This window comes from Solea senegalensis, linkage group LG1 (assembly GCF_019176455.1).
Source record: "Solea senegalensis isolate Sse05_10M linkage group LG1, IFAPA_SoseM_1, whole genome shotgun sequence".
Taxonomy (NCBI): Eukaryota; Metazoa; Chordata; class Actinopteri; order Pleuronectiformes; family Soleidae; genus Solea; species Solea senegalensis.
In genome coordinates this window covers 16489166-16508990 of record NC_058021.1, presented here as the reverse complement: position 1 = coordinate 16508990, position 19825 = coordinate 16489166, and the positions used below count along the sequence as shown (strand labels likewise).

General features: G+C 40.2%; 1 protein-coding gene across 2 annotated transcripts in view; it reads right to left on the bottom strand.

Annotated features, from left to right (window-relative positions):
• Positions 1-1113: 1113 nt before the first annotated feature.
• cables1 (Cdk5 and Abl enzyme substrate 1) overlaps positions 1114-19825 on the bottom strand; it is a 20706-nt gene continuing 1994 nt past the window's right edge. Inside the window, exons 2-10 of one of the 2 annotated variants that reach the window (XM_044024914.1) lie at positions 13436-13507; positions 13186-13278; positions 11901-11978; positions 8449-8554; positions 7404-7560; positions 7207-7310; positions 3501-3607; positions 3178-3385; positions 1114-2590 (exon numbers count right to left, since the gene is read on the bottom strand). In XM_044024914.1, coding sequence (XP_043880849.1) covers positions 2450-2590; positions 3178-3385; positions 3501-3607; positions 7207-7310; positions 7404-7560; positions 8449-8554; positions 11901-11978; positions 13186-13278; positions 13436-13507 — 1066 coding nt within the window. In that variant the 3' untranslated portion in view covers positions 1114-2449. The remainder of the gene's footprint in view (positions 2591-3177; positions 3386-3500; positions 3608-7206; positions 7311-7403; positions 7561-8448; positions 8555-11900; positions 11979-13185; positions 13279-13435; positions 13508-19825) is intronic. The other variant, XM_044024923.1, reaches the window with a different exon arrangement.

Genomic DNA, 19825 nt, shown 5'->3' with positions numbered 1-19825 from the left:
ATAAGCTCATTAAATACCTGTACAAACACACCTGAGCAAAAAGTACTCAAATTGCTTAAAATCAGATGGAATTTGGAAACACACAGTTCAAAGTTGGCTTGGCTCGTTTATTATGAGCAAAAATGAAAGGAAAAAAAAGTCTATTTTGTGACTTCTGCACAATATTATTGGTACATTATATCACTAATAAAGATTTGATATGCAATACATCATTACTTTGACTCAACAACACTTACAAAATGAAAAAGATGCATTTTTAAAAGACTGAATATGTGACTATAGTATGAATATGAATATGAATATGTGACTTATAAACACACACCCCCAGGATGTCCATATAAGGAGTTTTTACCAAGGGTGCACTTGTGGCACAGAGCACTAGCACAGGGTTAACTAGTTTGAAAACCGCTGCATCAACACAAAACACTAACAACATAAAATATATTGATGTTAGTCCCTGTGATGGAACTGTCTTTACTAGTTACTCCATACTTAATTTGTTGCCAATTTTTTACTCTGTATTTGTCAAACCATCCATCATCCATCTTCTATCTGGCATCATTTAGCAGTTTTTATTACAGTAAAAAGTATAAGCAACGTTTAATTCGCCTCCTGTGCAAACACCAACAATGCCAATATGTGATTTATCATACGATACAATCGGTAGCTCCAAGACCTGTTTGTATGTTGATCATCTCGTGTTTCAGAGGCAAGAACACCAAAGTCATGTTTTGATTGGACAAGCAAAGCTGTTTATTTACAAACATACACAGGTAATATGTGTCGCCCATGAGTGTTTCCTCTCAGGATATTAAGTGACAGTGAACTCTTTGGGTTTGCAAAATGGAAAACAAAGCTTGGTATTTTTTTTCTTTCTTACTCTTCTTTTTTTTATATATATATATATATGTATATATATATATATATGTATTTATATATATATGTATATATATATATGTATTTATATATATATGTATATATATATATGTATTTATATATATATGTATATATATATATATATATATATTATATATATATATATATATATATATATATATATATATATATATATATATATATATATATATATATATATATATATATATATATATATATATGTATATATATATATATATAAAAGAATTGATTCATTACAATTTGGTTTAGCCTTTTGATCGTTTCACATTCAATACCAGCATGTACTGTAACACTATCTTCAAGTAGGTGGTCTATGTGCTTGATTTGTCTATTTCAAGGTAATTGAAGGAAAAAGAAATCAATCAAGAGAAACATGACAAACTAAAATACTATACTGATGTCATTGTTTTTTTTTTCACTTGGCACAGATTTTTGTTCCCACAGTATTTCTTTAATTCAAACATCAAATCAAAGTACTGATTCTTGTTCAACGCTTTTTGAAATCTCATTTAAGATTTGTCCCCGGAGGTCGGGGTCAGGTGAAGAGGACACTCGCTCAAGGACACTTCAGCAGGAAGACAAGTGCTGGAACTGGGTCTTAACCCACATCCATCAAGGTAAAGGACATTCTTTCTAAAGCCAAGAGCGCCACACTGCACCGGGGTAATAGCATGTTTGCACTCGTGGGTAACGCCTCGCCACGACCACCTTGACCCCATTACAGCACTGTAAATGTGCCAGCAATACACTCTAACATAGAGCACAGGAAATACGACACTGGTAAAAGTGGGTCTGGTCTCCAGAAGTCCATGGTAATCACTCGACTGGTAGAAAATGTACGGAATACTTCAGTGAAAACAGGAAGTCCCATCTTTGTCTTGCAAGTACCTGTGTACAAACAATCATGCGGAGAGTTGTGGCTAGAAAATAAGAGAATAAACACAAGAGAGAGCGAGAGAGAAAAATAAATCAAAATGTCCCCAGTCCGGTATTTAAAAAGTGCACTTTTAAGATGATGACTTGGGGAAACGATGAGCCACTCTGAGACATAACAGTCCAGCCAAAACCAGCCACTTAAAAGGCTTTTGTTTAAATCGGAGGCAACCAATCATACTTAAGTTTACAAGAAGGAGATTAATGCCAAGACATAGAAAAGAAAAAAAACAATAAATGGTTGTTCACCGTCAGGTTCAGAGCGCTCTTACAACAAGAGGAGTCTAAAATATACAAAGTGAAAATGAAGGAATGTAAAACTAGAAAAACGACTTGTTCAAAGACAGTTGAAGTCTTTCTTTCACCATGAGTCCATGTAGTGATTATGAAACAAAAACAAAACAATGGTAGAAAGATTGTTTTAAAAATGTGAGTCCCTTTGGCTGATTCCTCGTCTCTGAGAGGAAGGAGGGAGGCGTCGCCCGTGACGGCCGGCTGTACCTTGAAGATGTCAGGAGCGGCGACAGGATGGATGTGACGAGAGGGAGCGGATCAGGAGGAGAACCGTGGTGTTCGTCCTCCTGATTGGTCACTAATGCTAGGAGGTCTGCAGCAGGCGTCTGTAGTGGGGCATGATCTCATGTTCGGGCAGGTGCAGGTTGAACTCGAGCGCCACCAGGACAGGGAACTCGAAAGCGATCAGCTCCCTGCGGTTCACTCGGAACCTTTCCTCCAGTTTCTGCCAAAAAAAAAGACACAACTGATAGTTAGTATTACACAACTGAAAACGCCATTCAGTAAGTGCTTCTCAATGACTTGTGACCACGCCCTCTTATTACGAGGACTGGCCCTGCTCTGATGAGCCAAGGAACGCCACACAGGTCAAATTTTAAACCGTGGCACTGTGTCGGATCTGCATCTGCTCATTTCCCATCACGGCAGCAACGGCACCGCAACCAAGGCGGCCATCAGCAGATAAGAGGGTGATGAATGACGAGGTGACCGGCCGTGACAAGCGTCACAAACGTCTCATGGTCAATTGGGTTCACACCTTCTCTCTAATCAAGGATTTAAGCTGGAGTAATAGGCTTGAAACAGCACAATTTTCAAAGTTCAGGAGGAGGAGGAGGAAAAGATAGAATGGTTTATGTTTTCATGTAAAAATAGCTTGTTTGAGTAAAGTAATTTGACTTCTGGTTGGTCAGACCATTATAAAGAGACGTCATTATGGACAATTTTCCTTCCTGTTTAATAGTTGCCTTTGATTTGAGTTCATTCATCTTTGACACTTTTGAGTAAGTTGTTTTTTATGTTTGAGAAACTCACATCGATCAGGAGCTTGACTTCATGTTTCTTGAGATCGCCGCCAATCTTGGCCGCCAGAAGGACACAGGCACCGGCGCAGAGCTTGCGATTCTGTTTGTTCAGTTTGCCTTGAAGAACGAGTTTCTCAAAGTAGACGTAAGCCATGGCCACTGTGGGTTCCTCGTAGCCACACTCGTCCTGAGCCAGTTTCTTTATCTCCCTTTTCAAGCTGTGCAGAGTTGAAACAAGCAGAGCGTGAGGAAGGAGGAGGGAAAAGAAATGAAAACATCATCAAGTAAAAACATCTTTCCATCTAAGAACACGACACACTCAGTGAGATTCACCTCCTTATCTTGCTGAGCGTGAGCCGAATGTGGGGGAATTTCTCCTTGAAGGTTTCATTCATGTCCTTCTTGAGGTCGGATGGTTTGACGTATTCTATGACCGTCGTCTGAAAAGGAAAACCCCAGGTGGCGTTAGAATGAGCACTGAACAAGATCCTCACATGCAAGTGTTGGATTCCACTGTCTCACGGTGAGACACTGGTGTTCCTCATGTCCCCTTAAGGACAAAGTGATATTGTGTTGTTTTCATCATCAAATCCTTCAAAATAAATTGATGCGAGTAGATTCCACTACATCCACTCATCAAAAACTATTAAAAACACAGTGAAACTATGAGTACCAGTGCTACATACAATCTGCGCCAACTGAAAACAGGAGTGTTGTAGAATAATGTCAACTTTGCAAACAGTATAATAATTTTCCACACACTCAGCAGTCGTCTCTAAAACAGCCCTGGTTGCCTGTTACAGCATGTGTTGTGTGCAAGGAGGGTGAGCCCCATTTAAAGGGTTTAACAACAGTCTGAGAGTTTAAGCTTGGAATATAATCCCATCTAATTTTCATCATCAAGTAATCTTTATATTACTCTGTTAAGTGTTGGACTGGAGACCTGTCCTCATGTGACCTTTATCCTCATGTGGGAGGATAAAGCAGTAGACGAGGAATGAATGGATTCATTCACTGATTCATTTTTTTAGTAGTTTGGTCCAAAAGTGTTTCCCAAAACATTTACAGGAAGTGAAGGAAAGAAACTGAAAATAAGCCCATTTAAGAAGCTGAAAAATCACAACATGTGTTCTTAATTAACAAAAAAACTACAACAACCAAACAAACACTAAATCCCAATGAATCAATTGTCAAAATACATGGCAATTCATTTACTAGTCGATTAATACTGGATTCATTGTTGCAGTCCTAATCCCTAATGCGTTCTGAAATTGCTCGCTGTGTTGAGCGTTGACGTTTTTTTTCATAGATTTGATTAGAACAAACAAAACATTGTCACACAGTCGAGTGTAAACACCAAGTTATCGCTTTAAAGGTATGATGCGTAACATACGGCAAACCCTCAGTGCTGTAATGACTTATAATGACTTCAAGTAAACTGCCAGATGTGTTCGGGCCTCTGTGGATATTGTAGATGCCAACAAACATCAGTAACCTGATTCTAACAGAGCAACAGCATCATTCTGATAGATGAGAACACTTCAGTTATACTGTTACACTTTAGTTTGACTATAAACTACATCCAAAACCATGACTTTGACTTTCTTGGACTTTAGTGTACATATCTAAGCACATGCTGGCTTGCACGCTGTCGTTGAGGTCTCGATCAATACCATTATCAAATAGCAATAGCAACTCTTTACGGTTCTATTATCGAAGGCTGTAACTAATGACTCATTACTAAATAAACTGCCAACTATATTAATGATCATTTTGAGTGGGTTTTACATTACATTACATGTCATTTAGCAGACGCTTTTATCCAAAGCGACTTACAATTGAATTGAGTACAATCAGCTAGGGGTGGAATCGAACTTGCGACCATTGCAACTATGATGTCTTTCGCACACAGGGTACCGGTCTTAACCAGTGAGCCACTCCACCCCCATGTTTAAGTTTTTCATAAACTTAAAACATCTTCTATGATGTTCTCAGGCTTTTAGAACATTTCATGTCCCTGTCACTGCTTAGTAATCCCGTTTTACTATATCTATGACACAATGAATGTTTAACTGAAACCGGACAATCATGAATCAAATTCCAGTGTAATGTATGCCAGAAAATCTCCAACTAGATATTTTACCCTAATCCTTCTGCCCTTGAAATCAGACAACAGGCGTCCTGCTCAGTTAAATCACATACTGACAATAAAGAAAATGATATATAATGCAAATTTGACCGATCATAGCTGATTTGAACTGACTCCATCTCTCTCTCTCTCTCTTTCTCTCTCTCACACAAAAGAAGTTGATTGTCCCGAGCACCAACACCGATACCGCTATCACAAACTCGAGTCTTTATTACAGCTGAAACAATTAATCGATTACTAAGCTTTTTTCATGATTAAAACAAGATTTCTTATTGTTTAAGCTTCTTAAATGTGAGTATTTTCTTCATTTCTTTGCTCTGAATAACAAAGAAATCATTAAAAGTTAATCATTTTGGTTTGTGGACAAAACAAGACATTTGAAACATCAACATTTTTTAAGGTTTTCTGATATTTTATGGACCAAACGATTCATCGAGAAAACAATCGACAGATTAATCAATTATAAAGATTATTGTTAGTTGCAGCTCCAGTCTTTATAGAGCATTTATGAACTGTGAAGCTGTTAACAACCCATTTGTGCCGAGTCATTTCAAAAACATAATTCTCCAACGTCTGTAACAAATGGTGTTCTCCCCAAATATGACTCAGCTATAATGATCTTTATCTGTTATATCTGATCCAGTGACTTCAACCAGTATCGGTACCAATACCAATTCCTAATCGGTACACACACGAGTTTGTGAAACCTGTATAGGACGCGAAAAAGTGGTATAGTGCCATCCCTCGTTAGGAATGAAATGTTTTAAACGTGTAACTATATTCATTAACTTTGTCGACACATATTTACGTCTTAGTGAACATCAGGGTCGAGAGGAAGACACCTGCTGTGTTCATATCAAAAACATAAACTTGCATTCTTTATGCAGCCACTGCATGCACTGTGAATCACAGCATCCACGCTGAACACCAAATATATTATACATGTGACAAGTGAGAGGGAAAAGCTCTGACAAATGAACATCGGAACGATGACTGCGCCTTTTAGTAATTGAAACGTTTCATTGTTTTGACCGTGACGATTACTCTACGAGGCGCTAAACAAAAGTAACCGGGTGATGAGGACAAACGCGTTACTCTCCTCTTACCCCCCGCGTGAACTTGAAAGCTCAGCTGGCGACGTGTCTTCCTCATTTAACGGCCTGAGTTCAACCCCTGAAATGCTGAGAATGCAAGGGTTCCATTCCCGTAGCAAACACAATAGCTATTGTTGTGAGATGCTGCTGTGTTTTGTAATTGGAGGAAGAGCGATGATGGGGACATAGCCTGGCCTTGACTGGAGTCTCAGCTATGTCAGTCCTTCTTGTGTATTCTGCCACAGGCTGTATAACAAAAACAGAGCCCAGAAAAGAATGAGGTGGGAGTCTAGTCCATTTTTTTTATCTTTTTTTTTTCCTCCCAACCACAATCAAACATCCGTTTTTATCCGGAAAAGTGAGAGTGATTGGTCCCGAAACATAAACACCACACTAGCTGGTACTATGTTTTACAGCTTATTCTTTCAGAGGCCCGGAAGGTGGTGGAGAGTCCGGGCCAATGACCTTCCTGATTAAAACTGTCAGAAACGTCCTCCTTGCCGTCTTTTAAAAAACAGCTGATAAAATCCAGGAAGGTCTTTTTTTTTTTTAAACTTGAGCCAGATAGATCTTTCTGGTGTGTTATTGTTGTTGGTTGTGGAGGGAAAAGTGAGCACAAAAGGGAAAGTACTAGTGGTGAGATACTGCAGGGTGTTTCGATTAAAACACATCACAACAGAGTTGGACCTATTTCAGCAGAAAACAAGCTTTCCATTATTGCCAGGCTGCAGCTGCTGCTACTACTGTTGTTGTTGTCGTCCACACTGACAAGATGTTAGATGCAGTTCTTTCTCACCATGTACGAGGGGAAGATGAGGACTCTCTTATGTTTCCCACAAGGCCACTGAGGGTCATCCAGCAGATTGGGGTTGTACTCACGAAACTCCCCCAAATCATTCCCTGCCGTGAGCACAAACACAGCAACAGAGGTTCAGCAGGGGATCCCAACATTTGCACACAAAAATATACAAACTGGATAACGTGTTTATTAACCTGTGTCTATGCTGCTCTGGTTGCTGTTGGCTCGGCCCAAGCTGAGGCTGCGGTGGCTGGCATTGCGAGATTGCGAGAAGGAAGAGGTGGAGTCGATGGTGTTCCTTCGGCCACCCAGCACATTAGTGGGATAGAGGAACTGGGTGTAGGACACAGTCTGTGGACACAGGTGTAAACAGTGCGTGTGATTCACATCAGCTTAAACAAGTCTGACTTTATGTTGTGCCTGTTGTTAGATGGTGGTATTAATAATACTTTCAGTGATTCTTTGAGGTTAAGTTAGTGTTAGGCCACACTTACCGAGATCAAGGTTTGACTTGATTTACTTTACATTACAGGACTGCATCTCAATTTATTAAGGTGTCGAGGATAACTTATTCCCTGTGGGATCTTTTACTGGGAGACCGGTTTTCCTCCCACAATCACACAAAGTTAATTGGACAACTCTGAATTGACTGTAGGTCAGTGAAGGTTCGTGGTTGTTCGTCTCTGTGTGTTGACCCTGACACCAGTGACCCTCATGCGGAGGATAGAGTGAGACAGTGAATGAAAAGTGACGCTTCATGCATATAATCAATTACACCCGGACTGCACCTGGTATGAATTGTCAAAACGCTTCATCCATATTTCACTGGTCCAACTATGTGACAAGTGTGTTGGTTTGCGCTAATGAGCTTGTTGAGCATTACATACAAAACAAGTTCAATGTCTCACTATGGGATACGCCCCCTCGCGTATTCACAGAAGCACTCATACCAGGCTACTGACGCAGATGTCCATGGCTTCCAGCCACTCAGGGCCGGCGTAATGGTATAAGTGCTTCTGTGAAAACGTGAGGGGGCGTATCCCATAGTGCCGACAAGGTTTCTAAACAATGATCATCCTACTCATGCAACTTGGATGATCATCCATCTGCCCAACCCTGCAGCAAACATTGTTCTCACTGATGATAATATTTTTTCTTTATTTTGCATTTCAAGAATTTGTATATTACCATGTCAAATACAGTCTCTTTCTCTCGCTCTCTTTTCTGCCGATTTCTCACCTTTCCATCTGCTCCCAACTCCACTCCTTCCAGCCCGATCACCATCTCCTTGGCACTGATGCTTCCTGATGGATGTCGCTGGCGCCCTCCTTCCAGCTTGACATCCCTGATGATGAGCAAATGACACCTCATTTCCTTTTCATTGATAGTATAATTTCCACCTCCTCTTGCGGAGGCCTGCTCTAGCTCTGCTCTACAGCTCTATTTCACTGATAAAAAGGGCCCTGTATCAATCTGGCCTAGTTTCTGTAATTGTCCATGTCTGTGGGTGCATCTCAGGCCATTTACAAATAAAGTATGCTCTTGGGAGGAAGCACGGAGGAGAGTATAGTTTTGTTGAAGCAGGCCAGCCACTTCAAACTGCTGCCTCGCCAGAAAATCCATACTGCTGTACGAGTTCAGATTGCCTGCTGGAGTGAAAAGCAGATGACTTAAGAGTAAAGTGTATTAGTAGAACAAACAGAAGACAGCTCGAGAGTTGAAATGTTTAGCTTGGGGCTGAATAATTCATTGCATCTAATTGGCATTTTGATATTTAGATAAAACCGCATTCAATCGCAGAGGTAAACAGTAATAAGCATTGGATAGTGCTATGATTTGACTTCCCTCCATGATTTTAGGTCTGTGCAAATAAAGGCTGATGCAGTGTGTGCACTGCAAAAATAATACTTTCCACTTTATTCACACTCTGCTACCGAAAAACTAATCGCCGAATTACAAGACTTTTCCCTCAGTGATTTGTATTGAGTAAGTTCATGTGTTACAAATTGTACAGCTCAAATTTATATAATAGTGAAAGTTTAGACACCTCATAGCAGGCATTTACTTGTTAAGAGTGTTTTTCATCCTTCCCACAACTTAGTCTTGCCCAGAGATAAAGAGAAAGAAATAACACAGTGGATCCTCACATGATTCTTTAACTGTTTTGGTGACATGTGTGGCCAATCTGGTATAATGAAAACAGTGTTATCTGGCAGACAAAATGTTGACAGATGCATCAGAGACATCAGCAGACATCTTACAGCACAGTCAGTGCAGATAGAATTAAAAAAACAAAAACAACGGGGGGGGTTTGGAGCGTTGGAATTTTTCAGTGCAGCATCAATTTGTTGAGAATAGGGAGAAAGAAAGGGAATCATCGGAAAAGCTCAGGTTGACATGTAATGTGGAGAAATTGCTGGCTTTAAACATCTGCATGTTGGTAATGCTATAATATTTTTAAAGTGCTCCTCAAGCCCTGAAAAATGTTTCTAATCCTAAGCATTAGATAAACTCAAGAATACAATTACAGTACATCTTTAACCCTGAAACGTCACACCTGCTTTGCCCAAGCCTCATTCAACAAACTTATTTATTAGCATCACTATGTTAATATTGTTATTCTCTATGAGGAAATGTGTTATGCCTTATTTAGACTGCAGTCCAAATCGGATTTTTAAGCATATTTAGATTGTATGTAGCTTAAAATTTGATAAAAGATCCGTTTTTTTTCAAATGGAGGTGGCTTTGAATGCGATTCTGATGGGATTGCTACAGATCCGTTTCAGTCTGAACGACTTCTGCGTCACTCACAGCATGACTTGAACGGCGTAAGTACAGTAATTGGACTAGATTACGTCAATAAGGACACTATTTTGAATAAATGTAGCTATCGCTACATGATTCGTGATATATTTTAGTGCTTTAGTCCCATTTCATATTTAAAATAATTACTGTGAGATATTTTTGCAGATCTGTGAGAAACAAACATGTTCTCTTCAGTCTGTAGAATATGATGTGTATAAGACAGGACAATATTTCATCTAATATGGAAATTGTTCACACATTTTGGCTTTAAGAAATACTGTGCCTCCTGCGATTTGAAAACTGTAGCAAGCCATATTGCGATTTTGATAACATTTCAATTCATTGTTCAGCCTTAATGGACACATGCCGATCGGATCTGGTCACTTAAAATATATAATGTGAACAGTTGGTCAGGAAGGATATGCTTACAAATCGGATTTGGGCTGCAAGGCCTTATTGACCCATCTAACTTTTTAGCCAAAGGGCCAACTTTAACTACACCTCCATGCCAGGAGCATTACCTAACATGCATACATTGCATTTTTGGGGTCAGAAAAACTGGGGTACATGCCATTAAAAGGAGAACATGCAAAGTCCACACAGAGAATCTGCAGCTAAACCAAGAGACGCCCATGACCATCTGGTTGTCATAAGACAGTGTCCCCAGTAAGCAGATGTCCAGTTACGCAGCCTTTATTCCAGCAAATACAAGTTTATTTGTCTTTTTAACCAATGAATAAATAACTTAACAGGATCTATTCAATTAACAGGATCTATTTTTAATGCCAGTCTGCTGACTCTGAATGTAACACCAGCAGTCATGTAGCACTAGCATAGCAAGAAAACTGGGGGAAACAGCTAACTCTGCTCTGCCAAAAGGTGAAAAATGACTTTGTTTATTAAGTACCTGATATTATTTTTAACTATTGTAAAGGCACAGTTGTTGTGTGATGAGTTGGCATAACTTAAAGAGTGGTAAACTAATAACCTGAGGAGACATTTTCCCCCACGTACCACAGACCAGCTGTTTTAGCACTGATTAGCTTTACGCTAACTTCTATAAACCATGGTCGTTTGGGATCAGACTGCTGTGTAAACCTTATAAACATTTGTGCATGGGGTAGTAGTTTTAGTTATTATAAAGGAAAAGACAAACGAAAGGATATTACATGGAAAGGAAAGATTACATGCCTTAAACAAAACATGTTATTTTGCAGTAACAACACTTGAATGTGTTAACCAACGTCTCACTGTAAACTCTCACTTAGCAGCAGCATCAAATGTGCATAATGGAAAGCTCTGGGGGTTTATTAACCCTTGACCTTGCACTGATTGACTGGCTTAGGAAATTCCACAAAAGGACTGAGCCTTTTATGCTCTTCACTAAGCCCCAGTGTGAAGCTTTTCTCTCTGTGCATTGTGTTCTCTGGTGTTTATCCATCCCTTTACTCTTTTACTTCCTCCGAAATACACAGTTTCATGTGGTGGTGTTGGTGGAAGTGAACTTGTCAAAATGTAAGGATATTAAGAACCCCTGGGAAAGGTGAGCCGTATATGTTACAAAGCAAAGCCAGCAGCAGAGAAAAATGGGTTGTCTAGAACAAAAACAATGAGTGCCCAAAAGCCACCGAAGCCATAATGAAAAAAAGCAAAACAAGCAACAAGCATTATGCTACAATGTGCTCAAGGCAGATACAAAATCAGGCATTTAATGCCCCTTTCATCCCATTTTTATTAACATAAAGGTAAAAATGCATCCACCAAAACCAACCCTTATGCACCAAGGAGAGTATATCCAAAGGGAAAAAAGGGATGAAAAAACACAAAGAAAGAGGGAGCACAGACTGGAGGATGTTACGAGGTTCGGCATGCTGTCGGATACATACCCTGCTTGGCTACAATCTCGATAGGGCAGGACAGAAAAAACACTATAGAAGGATCTTCTGCCACTGATAAGGACTATCCTACAAAAACAAAAATGGTAAACAATCTAATTAATGTCTATCTGATGAGATCCACAGGTTAAAGTTGGAAAAAGTGTGCAGTAAAAATTGAGAGAGTGAACTGAAAATTCAGTACGAGTGTGTTGTTTTGCAGTAGAGTAGCATGAAGTCAGTGGTTTGGGAGCAACACTGATGCATTTTTGCAGCAAAATCTGATTCTTTAATGACTTGAGTTAAAACCTGAACTGAGGTGTTTTCAAACTTAACTGTTGTGTAAAATAGTGTTCACAGTATTGAGTCAGTCAGGTTTCCCAGTGACCAGACATCAACGGCACCAGAAGGAAGAAAAAAACGTGTCCTTCACTTTAACACTTCTACCTCAAAATGACTTCTTATAATAGCCACAGCTAGCACACACATGATGAATATCACTACTTAGCCAAAAGCCACATCGGCTTCGACATTAACAGCACCCGAGTCACAGAATTCCTATAGTTCTAGCATCACTTAATAAACAACATTAATATGGAAAATCCAGCTCAGCATTATTACTTCACATGAGATGGATCTGCATATGAGGAAAATATTTAAACCTGTCAACGTCTTTAACAGGAGGACAGGACACATTCATTCTCTCAACCTGAGGTACTTCCTTTCACGTAAAATCATTCTCTCTGTATACAAATACATTAATTAATAGATACTTTAAAAAAAACTCCCAACTAAGGACTGGCTAGAGTCTTTGCTCAAATAGCACCAAACTCACAGAGCGGAGCATTATCACTCAGAAACACTACAGTATATCACATTCCTTGCCTAAATTCACAACCCCTTCAGCTATTTCCTAAATACCTATTAAAACATCAATATTTAGGGATTTATGTGCTGATATATGATTATGTAAAACATATATCACAGCTGTGTGATTTAACCGAGTGGAATGATTTAAATTCATAGAATAGTGTGAAAACAATGCTTCAAAAGTGATGTGATTCAAATAAAGATGAAAACTAAATGCACTCTTTTAAACGTAGACACGCTCCTCAATACGTTGCATTTATTGTTTGAATGACAACAGCGTTTTTTTGAGTTGGCAAAGCGCGCTGACTCGATGTGGCCTGTAATGTGAGAAACATCCAAACTGCAGTTCATTGACTGGGGCAGCCTGCCATTATCCACTGACTGAGGGCTTGTATTGACAAAGGGATGGGGCTGTTTGGCTTCATACCTTCCATTGCGCATATCATGTTGCCTTATGTTCTTTATGAAGTGGACTTTCTTAAAGCTCTTTGGTCGGGGGGAACCAGATAAGGTTCGACATCTAAAATACAAAACAAACACACGTCATCAGTACTTGGAAAAACAGAGAAACAGTGCCAGAGGGATAGTTTACACTGAGCTGAATGTGTTATTTCAGACACACAGTATATTGCTGAGACAATGTAAATGTAAGGGGCGTTTCAGTGCATGTTTACTACCTGCGGAGAGGAGCGTTTTCCTCAATGTCCTCTAGCGTTTCGAGCGAAGACCGCTGAGAGATGAGTCTTCGTCTGAGGAGAGGAGGAAGTTTAACATGAAGAAATCATGACAAGACCAACTGACATTCTGTAATACAGCAAAAATAATAACATTAACAAACACAGGTCAGGGTAGCTGTAAGAATAAAGCAAAAGATCAGCATTTGTTCAAATATTGCACCAAATCCTTATTTACTTAAAGTCCAAAGGGTAACATTTGGAGGGTTTATTAGCAAATATTTAATATATTGCCCAGATATACAGTATCTATCTTACAGTACAGTAAACTGTTTTTTGTAGCCTTAGAAAAAGCATGGATATGTATTTTAAGTAAGGACCTTGCTGTACAGAGGGCACCATCTTGCACCCCTTTCTTTTTCATCCATTTGGTACGCAAAGGCTATCATAGTCCCCTGACACACTTGGCAAATGGAAGGGTGGTGGAAGTCGGGAAAACCATCGATGCAAACAGGCTCGCAACTGTTAGCCATTGTCAGCAATGTTTTATGTGTACGACTAATTCATTGGGAAATCCCAAAATTCGGACTTCCGACTATAACTGGAATGCACCACAAGTCCTCGGCCTGTTATAATCTGCAGTCTCTCCATGTACACATTCTTACACAGTGAACCTTTCATGTAAATCAGTGCCTCCAAAAAAAAGACCCATTATCTATCTCAGTACACTCAGTAACTCTGTGTGTTTGATGGCTGAAGGCCTTGACACAGTAGTGTTTAATTATCACCCGTTTCTGTATGTTCTGTGGCTGATTTACACAAACGAGTCCCCGACGGTCAAGTCATGACATCAATCAACACCACTGTGTGCCAGCGTGGTCAATGATCACTCCACAGTCCCGCATAGATCACAGAGAATTTTCCAGGATCTAAGCTGGTAAGAGGATAACGAGCTGGCTCCCCGAGCACTTTGTGTAACACATTTTGGTCACAGACGGCTGTTATTTCGCACTCAAGTTGCACAACTCAACAGGCTAATTTGCTCAAACACTTTTATTTGATGAGCTGCCAATGTCAGAAACAAACCGAAATGTGACACAATAAGTGTGTTGGTGTGTGTGTGGGCTGTGAAGTAAGCCTGAGCGGTTCCAGAATTAGGTTACAGTTGCACATTTAGCATGAGAATAACTACATCATACATCTAGTTAGTCTGTTTTACAGTGGAAATGAACATATTAGTGGTCAAATACGAAACACACAGCACACAAAGCACTGTCATCAAACACTAAATAGCACTGCAGCTGTCTCACTACTCTGCCAGAGGACTGTTCACACCATGGATACTATATTGTACATCATGATTGACTATTTGATTATTATCACAAATCAAAATGTGTTGTACTCTTTATGCAGTAGATCCTTCCGCATAGAGACAAGGTGATGACACTTATCCTCACCCCGCCCCCTCTCTCCACTGAGCATCTCAGCCAAAGGGGAGAGACAGCTAAGTGCGAGGCTGAGTGGTCAGTTAATCAACAACAGAACATGTGGACAAATTAACAAAAGATGACTCTCTCCTTGAGAATCTCCCAGGGTTTAAACCAACATAAGCTGAGAGAACTCGGTGTACTGGAGGGGATGGAGTGAGATGAGTGTTTACAGACAAGAAACTGAGGGACCATTATTCTCGCTAACCCTCTGTGCTGTGTATTATGACCGCGCTCATCTCGAACTGCAGGGAAGAACATGGCGCTCTGTTATGGTCAATTCGACAACGTCTATGCTACTGTGGGCTCAAGGTCCATAATCAAGGGGCCTGACCTTTGCCTGAAGGTCAGACGAGTGGCTGGCCATGTGATTTATGGTCAGTCTAACGTCATCCCTCTTAGGTGACAATCCTGATGAATGGACTGACTGGATAAGGATCCGTGATTGCATGTAGTCAAAGAAAACAGGGCTTCCAATTTGCTTTGGTGGTGCATCACGTCCTTCAGCTTAAAGCAACTCAAACTGAAGGCGGAGGCATAGCAGCTACGCTAGTAAAGGGAGTTGGCAGCAAACTTTAGGTTAAGGAAATATCCCTGGGTCTCTGAAACATAGTGAAGTAGTGAGATACCAAATGGTTAAAATATGCACCAAGTATCGTCCTGTGCTTTAGGCATCAGGTAAGCCTGGAGTGGTAGCAACACAAGCAGTGTTTAGGTGCTAGAAGTTACACACTGGAGCTCTTGAATGCATGTTTACAGTATACTGTAGTTTGGAACCTTTTGACATATTAAGAGACATACATCAGTCTCCATACTGTGTGCCCCTGTCAAAATCTCAATAAATTGCTATGTTCCTTCAAAAAATATCATTGGCCACTTGGTCAAAGGGCATGTTTCCACTTCATGAGGACACAGTTGAACATTGCTAGAGGACTTTGATCAAGCCACTGCCATGGGATGAGATTTTAATGCAACGAGTGTTTTCCTAGCTGGTACAAGCACTGAAACAATAACACAGACCAGGCCACTTATTCACTTAAGACACGGATGAAACCAACTGCACAGTTTGACATTAACGCGGCCTGGTGAGAAGCCTCAAAGAAGCCTGGGTTTAACTCCGAGGCAACAAAGCAGCAGCAGAGCATCTGTCACTGACATTGAAACAATTCCTGGTATTGTTGCCTCAAGTAACTTTTTATGCATTTTTCATAAATTCAATTCTACTACAGACACGATGCCATTCTCGTGGAATTTAAAATGTTTCATAAAAAGGCTATTAATAATCCTGCCCAATGGTGCCACACAGTAAATCTATAAAGCTGAGGTGGACGTAGAGTTTGATTTGCTTTGCATATACACCCTCTTGGCAGCTTGCCATGGGACTAGTGGACATGATGGTCTTCCATTTCATTGAGACTTGCTGGTTGTAAATACAGAAATAAATACAGAAATGACCTGGTTCTCGTCAATCAAATAGACTGAATAAAAGAAAACGTAAATATTCTGATCTTTTTTTGAAGCTTAGTCTCTCTGATGCAAAACACACAGGAAAGTTAAATGATATAATGCATGGACAATTAAATGTTTATTATTATAAATTGTTATAAACATTTTAGATGTTTATGTAACAATGTGTAATCTGTCCAGGTCTCAGAATGCGTTTTCCTCATTCAAACCTTTCCTGAGCATTTGTTGACAACGAGGCTGTTGAGGGAAAATGAAGCATTGTCATACTATAAGCCTGTGATTGTACCGACCATGACCTCAGCTAAAAACAATCATCATCATCTGCAGAAGTATGCGATCTAATCACACAAAAGCACCACAGGACCATTATAATGATTTGTGCTGCATGTTTTCCAACCGCAGTTTCCCTCCACTCGTTCTAAAAATGTAATCATGTTAAAACACTCTGAAGTATTATATGCTGCACTTTTTTTTTGAATGGAATGGGAAACAAACTAAAGGAAGACATGAGACGATTTGGCCTGTTTGTGTCTTAGTGGGGAAAGGATGAAAGGATGAAAAAAAACACCTTAAAGCTGGGTTTAAATGCATTTTGACCAGTGTTTAACTAACATTATCTCACTGGGTTAAATAACTCTTAAATGCAGGTTTTATAGGCTTGGAACACAAGACCCACACATGTCCTCTTTGTCTGCTAAATTTCTGGTAGTTATGCAAATTCCATTTGCTGACCCTTAGCGTAGCCATTGGCCATGTTTTTAGCGAACCTTGCTTTTTACAACTTGGGACAGCAACAGTTTATTTTATTTGACTTCAGGTTATTAGCGAGATAAACTCATTACACTGCTTTTGAGGTTACTAGCTTCGACAGTAACACTGTCATGAAGCTCCTTTGCGTTAGTTTCTGGTGCATTTGTGACATCACATTTCATGCACGGCTGAAATGGGTGCAGGGCAGAACAACCACGGGCAATGGAAACATTGTGTTAAGCACCTTCTTTAAAGCACATTCACCTGGGTTCAAAAATCCAGGCTATTCCTGTTACTATTTGTGTGAACACGCTATAGAGACATTGCCAGATTGTAATGGGGACGTCATATTTACTTAGCATTTGAGCATGCTAATTCAAGTTAGATAAATGCGGAGGAATGAAAGGAAACTGAATATGAAAACATACAGTAATCGTCATTCGCTAGATTCTGATTGGGATACGGTCCGGAGTGGTTTTGGCCTTTCGAGAGTATATTCTGGCGGCACATCACAGACTCTGTAACTTCCTGAATGGGAGCGAGACTGAGGGCCAAAAAGTCTGAGGGGAGAGTGTGTCTCTGATGCCCCCGGGAGGAAGTGGAGGACAGAAAACACAGAGCTGGGAGCCAGGCTGCTTCTCAGAAAGCCTGGGCATCCTGCCTCTCCCAGCCAGAGACCTCTGGACACGTTTCCACCAGCTGCCCTCAGAAAACAAACCAGGCACTGTGCAGAACGTTTGTCTGTCTGTGTGCCAGTGGAATATGGCAATGCTCCTTTAACAGGTTGCTTTTTAACACTGGTATTCATTTTTTTGTGTGGACTTCCTCCAAAAATCAGGCTACAGGTCAGGGGGTTAACATATTCAATAGAAGTGCTGAAAACCATATGTATAATAAATAAATAAATACTGAGATACTGTATGTAGAAAAACACACGTCTCCCTGAAGGAAGTGTGGTTGCCCTGCCTCTAGTATCATACTGCAATCTACATTCTTATTAAACAATACTGCAGTGAAAGTGAATGCATACACAATCCATTACTACTACTATCTGAACAATCACTATTCACCATGTGACTGTCTTCACCTTGGAAGCATTAGTTGACCAACAGGTCTGTTCAGTATTTGATGTGCAGCTTTCTATCACATCACATGATTTTCCTAAGCACATGACATTTGCCCAGCACTTTTTTTTTTATTTCTTTTTTCCTTCTCATCCATGTTAGGTCAAAAGCTCAAAGCTCTGGAACAGCAGCTAAATGGATTTCACCCAACATGAACAGACTGTCCCTCAAGTGTTCCTCCTCGGTCAGATGGAAATATAATCACTTATAATTGTATTCTAGTAATCTATTAATCTTGTTTATTTCTGAAGATATAGTTAATGATGTACAGATCATGCTGTACTATGGTTATTATTCTCTTTATTTCCTTTACGTCTCTCATTTATAAACTATTTAAGGAGTCTTCGAAGTACCTCTTTCTCTGTGTGAAAAAGAACAGATTGAGACGTTCGGAAACTGTTAGTTCAACAGTTTAAGTTCCATGGGGTCAGGAAGGGGAACTAGATGCTTGCCGAGTTGTTTCACCATGAAGCAGAGCTTCCTGAGAAGTCTGGCACAGTCACCATAGGGACGAGAGCTCTTGGGAAAGAGAGGGGCTCTGAATGGAAAGCGGAGCAGAGAGGCTTGGACAGCAGCCTCTGACAGGGAGAGACCGTGTTACTGACAGCTGTCCCGCTGAGGTGAGACCCTCCAACCTCTCCCTGCGCCTCCAAAGTGAGGAGGACAAAACAGACAAGGAGGGCAAATAACAGACATGCACACCGAGCGCTGAGTCGCTGTCGTTCACGTGCGTATTTGAACAAGGGTGTAAAGTTACAGGATGTTTATGCTGCGCAAGAGGAGAACACAGCAGGTGTGAGCCAGGTTTTGGAATGACATTCCCCTAAAAATAATTTGAGGTCCAATAAATTTGACACAGAGCATGAGAACATGTACGTGACTAAGCAGAAACCACAGAGGGAAAACTGACGAGGTGTGCTGCTGAGTTTCCTCTCCCTCCAAGGAAACTAGGCTACAGCTCCACAGCTGTCGGACCTGTGATCGTAACGCAAGTATCTGCCCGTGTTCACGCCAGTTGAGTCATAGGTTTGCAGCCATCTGTGTGGAGTGCATACACACAGCTGAACCCCGTGAACCGTGAACTGACTGTGAAAGCAAACGTACCTTGTCAAAAACAAATGCCTGTGAGAAAAATTCAAGATAACTATTCAGTGCAAAGGTTCAGTGCATTCATATCCAGGATTGTCACACACAACTCATCTTGAACTCATTTTCAATGCTCATTTATCTCTATTATTTTTTTAGTACATTTTCATGTTTTGGATTATACTTGTCTAATTACTTGTTTGTTTTTACCACAAAGCACCTCGTTACTCTGTTTTGGAAGGTGCTATGTTGATACAATTGTTATTATTATTTATTCATGTCTAGAGCCGTGGTTTTGAGGAAACGCAGTCTCAAGCACTTAACCAATTAGATGCTCCCAACACAATGAGGTCTCTCGCCTTAAGTGAATTAAATGACAATAAATGAAGCATCTGCTTGATTGTGAAATGCACAATGAAATATTAATGTACTACAATATAATTAACAAAAAAATAATGAGGATCTGGCGGCTCAGTGAT